General features: G+C 43.8%; 1 protein-coding gene across 1 annotated transcript in view; it reads right to left on the minus strand.

Moving 5' to 3' along the window:
- SEZ6L2 (seizure related 6 homolog like 2) overlaps positions 1–14,041 on the minus strand; it is a 90,174-nt gene that overhangs the window by 29,617 nt on the left and 46,516 nt on the right. Inside the window, exons 6-9 of the mRNA XM_072119473.1 lie at positions 1,323–1,508; positions 1,015–1,183; positions 777–940; positions 310–504 (exon numbers count right to left, since the gene is read on the minus strand). Coding sequence (XP_071975574.1) covers positions 310–504; positions 777–940; positions 1,015–1,183; positions 1,323–1,508 — 714 coding nt within the window. The remainder of the gene's footprint in view (positions 1–309; positions 505–776; positions 941–1,014; positions 1,184–1,322; positions 1,509–14,041) is intronic.

A 14,041-nucleotide genomic window follows, 5' to 3' on the forward strand; every position in this document is an offset into this window, starting at 1 on the left:
GGCACTATATATCTTGGTACAGTATAGCACTATATATCTGGGCACAGTATAGCACTATATATCTGGGTACAGTATAGCACTATATATCTGGGTACAGTATAGCACTATATATCTGGGCACAGTATAGCACTATATATCTGGGTACAGTATAGCACTATATATCTGGGCACAGTATGGCACTATATATCTGGGTACAGTATAGCACTATATATCTGGGCACAGTATGGCACTATATATCTGGGTACAGTATAGCACTATATATCTGGGTACAGTATGGCGCTGTTACTCTAGGCTGTGGAGGTCACTTACCTTTGCACACAGGTTCGCTCTCGTTCCAGTGAGGGTCGGTGGGATCCACACACTCTATTACTGGGGGTCCCTGCTCCAGCATGTACCCCGCATTACATGAGAAGGAGACCAGGGTCCCCGGGGAGAAGAGCGGGTCTGTGCTGCTGAAGTTACCGTGAGCCAGGAACGGTTCATAGCATCGGGTCTCGGAGAACACTGCAAGGAAAGCGAGAGGAATGAGGGGACCGGTAGCAGGGGGTAGAGGGGGGCTCCATCCCCCCCATCTCCCCCACGACAATGTAATCTCCAAGGTGACCACAAGAGTTTTATATCTATAGATTTCCATGTTTACTTCTCTAATTACACCCAGAGCTGCAGCGTAAGATTGTGCAGTAATGTAATGCATCATGGGAAATCACAGAGGAGTATAGCAGAATAGTGACTGCAGCTTTGGATGTGACCAGAGTATAAAAGTTCTGAGCAGTCACCTTCATAGCGGAGGCTGAGTAGTAGGGGGACGGCGGGGTTCTCGGACACCAGCTCAATGTACAGGGACTGAGCGTCACTCAGGAGTCCCCTCTCCGGGGCATCGTCTATATCCGAGTCATAGATCAGGGGGGACAACGTGGAGCTTCCCGAGTGCACGACCAACCTGCGGAGAGACGAGAGACATGAGGGGGGCACAGGGGGCGAGACATAGGGGCCACGGACATGGGGGGGACTGACCTGTCATTGTCCTCATCCAGGGAGACCCTCTCAAAGTGCAGGTGCAGCCGCTGACCCTCTGACGCCTCGATCAACCAATGGCAGCTCAGGTTGTTCCCGTGATGCGCCGTCACATCGGGGGATACGATGCGACCAACTGTGGCATTACGTATCACACCGCCACATGTCGCTGAGAGACAGATAATACCGTATATTACTACAGTGCAGAAGCATCGGAGACTCCAGAGCTGCACTCACTATTCTGCAGCCGCTGTGTAATAGGACGAGACAAACATCCGGATCTTGTGCCCTTCTCCAACATTTCTCACCTGTGCAGACTGGAGGCTTCCCACTCCACTGCGGCCGCGAGATATTCAGGCACAGCAAGGAGGGGGCACCTCTCAGGGTAAAACCGGGGGCACAGTGGAAGTTGGCAGATCCCCCGGGGTGCAGGTCTGTGACTGTAACTTCTCCATTCTCAGGTCGCGGAGGAAATACACAGCTCAGGACATAAGCTACAGAGAAGAAAGAATAACTGCTACTACTATCATGTACAACCATCTATAATATCGCCCCCTATGTACAGGAATATAACTACTATAATACTGCCCCCTATGTACAAGAATATAACTACTATAATACTGCCCCCTATGTACAGGAACATAACTACTATAATACTGCCCCCTATGTACAGGAATATAACTACTATAATACTGCCCCCTATGTACAAGAATATAACTACTATAATACTGCCCCCTATGTACAGGAATATAACTACTATAATACTGCCCCTATGTACAAGAATATAACTACTATAATACTGCCCCCTATGTACAAGAATATAACTACTATAATACTGCCCCCTATGTACAAGAATATAACTACTATAATACTGCCCCCTATGTACAAGAATATAACTGCTATAATACTACCCCCTATGTACGGGAATATAACTACTATAATACTGCCCCTATGTACAGGGATATAACTACTATAATACTGCCCCCTATGTACAAGAATATAACTACTATAATACTGCCCCCTATGTACAGGAATATAACTACTATAATACTGCCCCCTATGTACAAGAATATAACTACTATAATACTGCCCCCTATGTACAGGAATATAACTACTATAATACTGTCCCCTATGTACAAGAATATAACTACTATAATACTGCCCCCTATGTACAAGAATATAACTACTATAATACTACCCCCTATGTACGGGAATATAACTACTATAATACTGCCCCTATGTACAGGAATATAACTACTATAATACTGCTCCCTATGTACAGGAATATAACTACTATAATACTGCCCCCTATGTACAGGAATATAACTACTATAATACTGCTCCCTATGTACAGGAATATAACTACTATAATACTGCCCCCTATGTACAAGAATATAACTACTATAATACTGCCCCCTATGTACAGGAATATAACTACTATAATACTGCCTCCTATGTACAAGAATATAACTACTATAATACTGCCCCCTATATACAAGAATATAACTACTATAATACTGCCCCCTATATACAAGAATATAACTACTATAATACTGCCTCCTATGTACAGGAATATAACTACTATAATACTGCCCCCTATGTACAAGAATATAACTACTATAATACTGCGCCCTATGTACAGGAATATAACTACTATAATACTGCCCCCTATGTACAGGAATATAACTACTACAATACTGCCCCCTATGTACAAGAATATAACTACTATAATACTGCCCCCTATGTACAAGAATATAACTACTATAATACTGCCCCTATGTACAAGAATATAACTACTATAATACTGCCCCCTATGTACAGGAATATAACTACTATAACACTGCCCCCTATGTACAGGAATATAACTACTATAATACTGCCCCCTATGTACAAGAATATAACTACTATAATACTGCCCCCTATGTACAGGAATATAACTACTATAATACTGTCCCCTATGTACAAGAATATAACTACTATAATACTGCCCCCTATGTACAAGAATATAACTACTATTACACTGCCCCCTATGTACAGGAATATAACTACTATAATACTGCCCCCTATGTACAGGAATATAACTACTATTACACTGCCCCCTATGTACAGGAATATAACTACTATAATACTGCCCCCTATGTACAAGAATATAACTACTATAATACTGCCCCCTATGTACAAGAATATAACTACTATAATACTGCCCCCTATGTACAAGAATATAACTACTATAATACTGCCCCCTATGTACAGGAATATAACTACTATAATACTGCCCCCCTATGTACAGGAATATAACTACTATAATACTGCCCCCTATGTACAAGAATATAACTACTATAATACTGCCCCCTATGTACAGGAATATAACTACTATAATATTGCCCCCTATGTACAGGAATATAACTACTATAATACTGCCCCCTATGTACAAGAATATAACTACTATAATACTGCCCCCTATGTACAAGAATATAACTACTATAATACTGCCCCCTATGTACAAGAATATAACTACTATAATACTGCCCCCTATGTACAGGAACATAACTACTATAATACTGCCCCCTATGTACAGGAATATAACTACTATAATACTGCCCCCTATGTACAAGAATATAACTACTATAATACTGCCCCCTATGTACAGGAATATAACTACTATAATACTGCCCCTATGTACAAGAATATAACTACTATAATACTGCCCCCTATGTACAAGAATATAACTACTATAATACTGCCCCCTATGTACAAGAATATAACTACTATAATACTGCCCCCTATGTACAAGAATATAACTGCTATAATACTACCCCCTATGTACGGGAATATAACTACTATAATACTGCTCCCTATGTACAGGAATATAACTACTATAATACTGCCCCCTATGTACAGGAATATAACTACTATAATACTGCTCCCTATGTACAGGAATATAACTACTATAATACTGCCCCCTATGTACAAGAATATAACTACTATAATACTGCCCCCTATGTACAGGAATATAACTACTATAATACTGCCTCCTATGTACAAGAATATAACTACTATAATACTGCCCCCTATATACAAGAATATAACTACTATAATACTGCCCCCTATATACAAGAATATAACTACTATAATACTGCCTCCTATGTACAGGAATATAACTACTATAATACTGCCCCCTATGTACAAGAATATAACTACTATAATACTGCGCCCTATGTACAGGAATATAACTACTATAATACTGCCCCCTATGTACAGGAATATAACTACTACAATACTGCCCCCTATGTACAAGAATATAACTACTATAATACTGCCCCCTATGTACAAGAATATAACTACTATAATACTGCCCCTATGTACAAGAATATAACTACTATAATACTGCCCCCTATGTACAGGAATATAACTACTATAACACTGCCCCCTATGTACAGGAATATAACTACTATAATACTGCCCCCTATGTACAAGAATATAACTACTATAATACTGCCCCCTATGTACAGGAATATAACTACTATAATACTGTCCCCTATGTACAAGAATATAACTACTATAATACTGCCCCCTATGTACAAGAATATAACTACTATTACACTGCCCCCTATGTACAGGAATATAACTACTATAATACTGCCCCCTATGTACAGGAATATAACTACTATTACACTGCCCCCTATGTACAGGAATATAACTACTATAATACTGCCCCCTATGTACAAGAATATAACTACTATAATACTGCCCCCTATGTACAAGAATATAACTACTATAATACTGCCCCCTATGTACAAGAATATAACTACTATAATACTGCCCCCTATGTACAGGAATATAACTACTATAATACTGCCCCCCTATGTACAGGAATATAACTACTATAATACTGCCCCCTATGTACAAGAATATAACTACTATAATACTGCCCCCTATGTACAGGAATATAACTACTATAATATTGCCCCCTATGTACAGGAATATAACTACTATAATACTGCCCCCTATGTACAAGAATATAACTACTATAATACTGCCCCCTATGTACAAGAATATAACTACTATAATACTGCCCCCTATGTACAAGAATATAACTACTATAATACTGCCCCCTATGTACAGGAATTTAACTACTATAATACTGCCCCCTATGTACAAGAATATAACTACTATAATACTGCCCCCTATGTACAAGAATATAACTACTATAATACTGCCCCCTATGTACAGGAATATAACTACTATAATACTGCCCCCTATGTACAGGAATATAACTACTATAATACTGCCCCCTATGTACAAGAATATAACTACTATAATACTGCCCCCTATGTACAGGAATATAACTACTATAATACTGCCCCTATGTACAGGAATATAACTACTATAATACTGCTCCCTATGTACAGGAATATAACTACTATAATACTGCCCCCTATGTACAAGAATATAACTACTATAATACTGCCCCCTATGTACAGGAATATAACTACTATAATACTGCCCTCTATGTACAGGAATATAACTACTATAATACTGCCCCCTATGTACAGGAATATAACTACTATACTACTGCCCCCTATGTACAGGAATATAACTACTATACTACTGCCCCCTATGTACAGGAATATAACTACTATAATACTGCCCCCTATGTACAGGAATATAACTACTATAATACTGCCCCTATGTACAAGAATATAACTACTATAATACTGCCCCCTATGTACAGGAATATAACTACTATAATACTGCCCCCTATGTACAAGAATATAACTACTATAATACTGTCCCCTATGTACAAGAATATAACTACTATAATACTGCCCCCTATGTACAGGAATATAACTACTATAATACTGCCCCTATGTACAGGAATATAACTACTATAATACTGTCCCCTATGTACAAGAATATAACTACTATAATACTGCCCCCTAGAGGTGAGGTTGTGTGTGGTGTGAGCTCTTGACCCTCCTCATGTCTGGAGCTAGCCCAGGGCGGGGCCACCCTGGGTGGGGCGATTCCCCAGGCAAGGCCCAGGCTTCCAGGCCTACACCGGGAGTGAACTCCCAAATACTTTCTACCAGGAATGCAAATCCCAAAGTCATGAAGAGTGAAGATTGTGGACGTGATGTCGCTTTATTGAAGAAAGAGAAAGATTTGAACATGAATACTGCAGTGAAAGCAGCAAGTGCCATGACCAGCCAGCGTGGAGGAGCACAGGTGATGCAGCAGAGTGAGAGATCAGCAGCAGGTGCACAGCCCCCCACCCAGACAGAGGAGAACGTCCCTGGAGAGACAGACCCTGCGAGAGAACCAGCAGCAGAGGGAGGTGGTGTCCAGCATGGCCTGCACAGGCCGCACCAGGTCAGCAGTAAAGCCGCAGACTGTTACCATGAGCACTGCACAGTGTGAACAGGCCCCTGCCAGTGCAAGCCACAAGCCTGGGAAGGAGACGGGTGCACCCAAACCATCTGGAGCTGCACCCCGACCAGCACAGCAGGGGAAGCAGACCGCACGGGCACCGGAGCTGCAGTTGGCGGAGGAGATACCGACTCTGGTAAGGAGGATGGGGGAGCTGACTAACCATAAGAAAATGCTGCAGATGCAAATTGACTGTATGTACTCTCTTAGAACTGCGCACCCTGAGAGCAGCACCCTGTATAACTCCAAGCTGCAGGGACTAGGCATAGAGCTGGCACAGGTGGTCAGGGATATGGACTTTGTCCTGGAGAAGATGGGACCCCTGGCCGAGTCTTACAGAAACCAGGAGCGCTTCTCCCAGCAGAGGCAGAGCTGTGACTCTGGGCCCCGGGCCCCTACAGCACAAGCAGGACCTGTCCCCCCAGATGTCTCCCCACGTGTTACACAGGTTCTCAGGCCTGCGAGCTTCTCATTCCAGAAGGGACAGACACCAGATCAGCCGCAGAGCTCTGCAGCGGTCCCAGAGCAGGAGCATGGACCTGTAGTACCACAAGTCCCAGCAGTGTCTGTTGATGGTGAACTTTCATCTATGGGTCAAGGTGATGCGGTGACCCAGGAGAACTCTAATGTGCTTGAGACTGGGGACACTGTTGGACATTCTGCTGTACCTGAGGGGTCGGGGGATGGAGGGGACCCTCAGTCTATCTGGGAGGTGCAGTCACCGGGGGATAACATAGAGGTAGATGGGGGGCAGGGGGTGGTACAAGATAATGTGTGTGACTTCCCCCCTTTAACATCAAGCCCCCTAGTAGAGTCAGGTCCCTCTAGATCAGACCCTCCCCCTAATACCCGTAGTGAGCCACGCCAGGAACCTCCTAGAAACGCCTGGAGCCGCGGCGCTCCCTCCTTCACCTCCGGCGCACACTACTCCGGGCAGGCATTTAAGAGGAGGAACGTGGTGCGCTTTAAGATCAGAGGCGCAAAGGAAGATCTCCCAGATAGGAGGTTTGTGGTGCGGGATCTCCTGTGCCACCAGATGGGGTTCTCCCCAGATGACATCCTGGCAGTCATCAACCTTCCAGACAGACAGGGCTATGATGTCAGCTTTAAGCTTATGTCCAGTCTGGATAGGTTTTGGCATAAATTCCCCCGGCTTAGGGACACTGACGGCTGGAATAAGTTTATTTTTGTCCCCATATCCAGGCCAGATACTGTGGTGGTAAATATAATCTTCTGGAACGAGTCGGTTCCTCCCCAGGATGTTCTAGTGTGGCTCAGGCGCCATTGTGATCTGGTGTCTGACCTCACTAAGAACAGAGACAGTGGTGGCATTTGGACTGGAGGGTGGAAGGTGCTAGTGAAACTGCGCCAATATAACAACATCACCCTGCACCTCCCCAACTCCTTCTATATAGGCAGAGAGAAAGGCGTCTGCTTCTATCCCGGGCAGCCACGGAAGTGCTTTAGGTGTGGGAAGATCGGTCACGTGGCCAAAGTATGCACAGTGGCAAAATGTAACCTGTGTGGGGAGGTCGGTCATCTCAGTGCCACCTGTGAGACGGTCCGATGTAACCTCTGCGGAGAGATTGGCCACCCACACAAGGACTGCCCAGAGGCCTGGCACAACATCGCCAGGGACTTCTCAGATGATGAAATGGTGCAGGAGGCAGATGCCTTAGAGGAGGAGGCCTTGGTGTCGGGGCAAATTCTGACCAGGCGGGAGGTACAGCAGGGGTCAGGTGAGACAGTACCAGAACCCCAGCAGTCAGACAGCAGACATCAGGGGAATATGGAGATGGTCACTCGGGGCCAGCCTCAGGCAGCCACCTCTGTAAAAACATCAGAATTTGAGGAGTCAAAAAAGAACAAGAGGAAAAAAAAAGATAAATCCTCTCGTAAACCTGAGGAAGATTGTAATTTAGGCCCAAAAACCAGGAGAAAGTCCAGTGGTGATGCCGGGGTCATGGTCCTATCTAACAGATATGATGTTCTGTCAGAGTCAGATGGGGATTATGAGAGAGAGTTACAGCGCATTCAAAATGAGTGTGAAGCGGATACAGGAGACCCTCCAACTAAAAAGAAGCCCCCTCCTGAAGATACCGCTGTGGAGTCAGACATGGAGACAGGTGGAAGACAGGGGGAGGATGACTCTGACTCATGATGATGGGGGTCGCTGCTCTGCTCTTTATCATTGCTATGGCTGGATTCTCTCTAAAAGTTGCTTCCAGCAACGTCAACAGCATTAAAGTAAGAAGGACTAGACACGCCGTGTATGACCACCTGAGATATCTGGACGCTGATGTCATCTTCCTGCAGGAGACCCATCTGATCACCTTGGGGTATCTCCGTGAGGCTGAGCGTGAGTGGCGGTCTGGTCCTTCTTACTGGTCACTGGCTGTGGAGCCGTACGCCGGGGTCGCCATACTGTTTAACACCACAGACGTGACGGTGCACAGGCTGACGGAGGTCGCTATGGGGAGGTGCCTGGTGCTAGAGGTGACCATCCATGGTAGGCGGCTCCGGCTGATCAACATCTATGGCCCACAGACAGTGACAGAGAGAATCCAGCTGTTCCATGAGGTACAGCAGTATCTTTTCACCTCAATCCCTGTAATAATGGCAGGCGACTTTAATGTTACCATGACATCAGGTGACAGGTCCTCGGGCAGAGCAGTGGTCAGAGACTCCAGGGTCCTACAGAGCATAATATCACAGGCCCATCTACGTGATGTATTTACCTTGGACGGGAGGAAACCTAGGTACACCTACTCCTGTGCTGACAGGCATAGCAGAATTGATATGGCTTTTGTGAGTCCCTCAGAGACTGTAAGTGGGATGAGTGAGAGGGTCGTCCCATATTCTGACCATCTTGTCTTATTATTTTGTATGGGAGCCTCTAACCGCTCGGACATTGGTCGGGGGTTATGGAGGCTTAATTCCAGCATCCTGGATGATGCCTATGTCCAGAATTGTATCCACTCCCTTTTTCAGGACCAGCTCCAGAGACAAGACTTCTACGACAACATATCCGACTGGTGGGAGAACGTCAAGGAGGAGATCCGGTCCCTCTTAAAGAGACTGTCAGTGAAGAAGGGTAAGAGTAAGTACAGCCAGTATCTCAAGCTGCGGAAAGAATTGGAGTCACTGTATTCGGCGGGAGGGGGGGACAAACAAAAGATTGACCGACTGAAATCTGAGATAAAGCAGTATCAGTACAGCCGCTACACGTCCCTGGTAATAGAAAGAGATTACGGAAAACTGGGCGTTCCTGATCCGTATGAAAATTGCCGGGAACGTGTGGCCAAGAAATCGATCACAGGTCTCACTGACTCCCAGGGAGTTTTACAGGAATCTCGGGAGGGTATCCTGGGGGTGGTGAGATCCTACTATGCTGAATTATTTCAGAAGAAGGTTTTGGATAAAGAGAAAATGGCTCAATTCTTGGAGGCAACTCCAGGCCCTGACACTAAAGATTTGGATTTTTCTCCTTTGACAGCAGGAATAACAGAGGAGGAGGTTAAAGAGGCCATTGATAAGTTACATCTGAAGAAGGCACCAGGTCCTGATGGTATTGCAGCTGAATTCTATAAAAAGTTTAAAGACCTCTTAGCCCCGATCCTTGTGGATGTGTTTACCAATTGTCTAGAAAATCACCTGATGCCTCCATCCATGAGAGTGTCCTCCCTTATTCTGCTGTCCAAAGGTAAGGAGCCTAGTGACATCAAGAACTGGAGGCCGATCGCCCTCTTGAATGTCGACAGGAAGATTTTGGCAAAAATTCTATTTTCTAGATTAGTCTGTTTGTCCCCGGCACTGTTGGCAGGCTCTCAGTACGGCACAGTAAGAGGGCGGAACATCTCTGGAGCAGTTATCTCGATAAGGGAGATGTTTGAGAGATGTAAAGCTCTGAGGTGTGGGAGATATGTTGTAGGTCTGGACCAGGCTAAAGCCTTTGACAGGGTTGATCATGATTATCTATGGGCCACTTTATCAAAGTACGGTATTCCGGGACAATTTATAGATTGGCTGAGAACTTTGTACAGAGAGGCGAAGAGCTTTCCTCTGATCAATGGTTGGCAGGGGGACACTTTTGAAGTAGAGGCCGGGGTGCGACAGGGCTGCCCCCTGAGTCCACTGCTGTATGTGTTTGCCATAGACTTGTTTCTGCGATCACTGCAGCGGTGCGATTTTCAGGGGGTGCCGGTCCCCCATTGCTTGCCTTTGAAGGTAGTCGCCTACGCGGATGATGTGACTGTGGTGATATCTGAACCTCGTGAGGTGGAGATGTTATCTGCAGCCATCAGAAGTTACTCAGAGGCCTCCGGGTCTCTGGTCAACCTTGAGAAGAGTCAAGCTTTCTGGACATTGGATACTGCTCCTGGCTTTGATCTGCCACAGTTCGCCAAGGCCTCCACCCATATTAAGATCCTTGGGGTTAAATTTGGGAGGGAAGATAATGCCAAACTAAATTGGGAAGAGAAGTTGGAAACCGGAAATACAAAGGTTCAGCGATGGAAGAACTGGAGGCTGACCTATAGAGAAAGGGTTACTCTGCTGAAGACTTACCTGGTCCCTGTCTTCCTCTACGTCTCTGTCGTCTTTCCTTTGCCAGAATCTTTCTCCGCTAGGCTCTTTAGCCTGTTCTTCCAGCTTTTATGGGGGAACAGGTTGAACCCAGTAAAAAGAGGGATCACCTACCTGCAGAGGAGAGAGGGTGGGCTGGATATGTTAAATCCAAGGGTTTTCTTTGACTCCATGTTTCTGAAAGTTAATTTTGGTTGCCTGGACTCAAACAATGGTCTCCTGTGGGTAAGTAGTGTCAGGGACTGGATATTGCCTTTTGCAGAGTCTTGGGTGCGAGGCGGCAGTCTCAAGAGGGGCCGATGGACTCCTGGCTTCCTCCCCCAGTATCTGGAGTATGGGATACGGTGTTTGAAAAAGTGGAGAATAGATAAGACCTATCTGGAGAGTAAGACCAGGAAGGACCTTTATACCAATATCTGTAGGACCTTCTATACTGTTCGGCCAGCTCTGAGGGACTGCACAACGGCCATCCTGCAGGAGAGCCTGAAGCTCCTCAATAGTCCTAGGCTCCCTGCAAAGCTCTTTGATATCACCTGGTTATCCTTGTATGGGAGGCTCTTTGTCAGGGGAAATTTAAAATTCTTGAGTCTCTCTGAGCGTTTGTGCCCCTTGGGATGTCAGCAGGAGGAGACCATGGAGCATTTTATCACTGAGTGCCCAGGAGGGAGGCAGATATGGCAGAAGGTGTCCCACAGACTCGGAATATCAAGACTGCAGTCTCTGACCTACCCGGACATAATCTATGGGGTGACACCACAGGTAGCCGGCATCGACAGAGGGACCATGTACCTGATCATCAGTACAATCAAATATTACCACTGGCACACCAGGACCAGAGTGTCTGCACACAGCGAGTCCTTCCAGCCCATGACCGCAGTAACCCAAATACTCTCAGAGCTGAGGTGGATACGATCCATAGAGGTTAAAAAAAATGGTAATAATGTTAAGTTATGGAGGAACATATGTCTGGGTAACTGATCAAGTAATTATATTAATTTCCACATTTTTCTTTTTACCAGTGATGGACTTTTTGAGTTAAGATTATTATGAATTTATTATTTTTTGATCTGTAAGATATGTGTTAAATAATTGTCTGCTCATTCTGATGAGAATGTATTGTAATATTTTCTGTTTGTTTATACTAATAAAAATTGCCCCCTATGTACAGGAATATAACTACTATAATACTGCCCCCTATGTACAGGAATATAACTACTATAATACTGCCCCCTATGTACAGGAATATAACTACTATAATACTGCCCCCTACGTACAAGAATATAACTACTATAATACTGCCCCCCTATGTACAGGAATATAACTACTATAATACTGCCCCCTATGTACAGGGATATAACTACTATAATACTGCCCCCTATTTACAGGGATATAACTACTATAATACTGTCCCCTATGTACAAGAATATAACTACTATAATACTGCCCCCTATGTACAGGAATATAACTACTATAATACTGCCCCCTATGTACAGGAATATAACTACTATAATACTGCCCCCCTATGTACAGGAATATAACTACTATAATACTGCCCCCTATGTACAGGGATATAACTACTATAATACTGCCCCCTATTTACAGGGATATAACTACTATAATACTGTCCCCTATGTACAAGAATATAACTACTATAATACTGCCCCCTATGTACAGGAATATAACTACTATAATACTGCCCCCTATGTACAGGAATATAACTACTATAATACTGCCCCCTATGTACAGGAATATAACTACTATAATACTGTCCCCTATGTACAGGAATATAACTACTATAATACTGCCCCCTATGTACAGGGATATAACTACTATAATACTGCCCCCTATGTACAGGAATATAACTACTATAATACTGCTGCCACCTATGTACAGGAATATAACTACTATAATACTGCCCCCTATGTACAAGAATATAACTACTATAATACTGCCCCCTATGTACAGGGATATAACTACTATAATACTGCCCCCTATGTACAGGAATATAACTACTATAATACTGCCCCCTATGTACAGGAATATAACTACTATAATACTGCCCCCTATGTACAGGAATATAACTACTATAATACTGCCACCTATGTACAGGGATATAACTACTATAATACTGCCCCCTATGTACAGGAATATAACTACTATAATACCGCCCCCTATGTACAGGAATATAACTACTATAATACTGCCCCCTACGTACAAGAATATAACTACTATAATACTGCCCCCTATGTACAGGAATATAACTACTATAATACTGCTCCCTATGTACAGGAATATAACTACTATAATACTGCCCCCTATGTACAAGAATATAACTACTATAATACTGCCCCTATGTACAGGAATATAACTACTATAATACTGCCCCCTATGTACAGGAATATAACTACTATAATACTGCCCCCTATGTACAGGAATATAACTACTATAATACTGCCCCCTACGTACAAGAATATAACTACTATAATACTGCCCCCCTATGTACAGGAATATAACTACTATAATACTGCCCCCTATGTACAGGGATATAACTACTATAATACTGCCCCCTATTTACAGGGATATAACTACTATAATACTGTCCCCTATGTACAAGAATATAACTACTATAATACTGCCCCCTATGTACAGGAATATAACTACTATAATACTGCCCCCTATGTACAGGAATATAACTACTATAATACTGCCCCCTATGTACAGGAATATAACTACTATAATACTGTCCCCTATGTACAGGAATATAACTACTATAATACTGCCCCCTATGTACAGGGATATAACTACTATAATACTGCCCCCTATGTACAGGAATATAACTACTATAATACTGCTGCCACCTATGTACAGGAATATAACTACTATAATACTGCCCCCTATGTACAAGAATATAACTACTATAATACTGCCCCCTATGTACAGGGATATAACTACTATAATACTGCCCCCTATGTACAGGAATATAACTACTATAATACTGCCCCCTATGTACAGG

This window comes from Engystomops pustulosus, chromosome 8 (genome assembly GCF_040894005.1).
Source record: "Engystomops pustulosus chromosome 8, aEngPut4.maternal, whole genome shotgun sequence".
Lineage (NCBI taxonomy): Eukaryota > Metazoa > Chordata > Amphibia > Anura > Leptodactylidae > Engystomops > Engystomops pustulosus.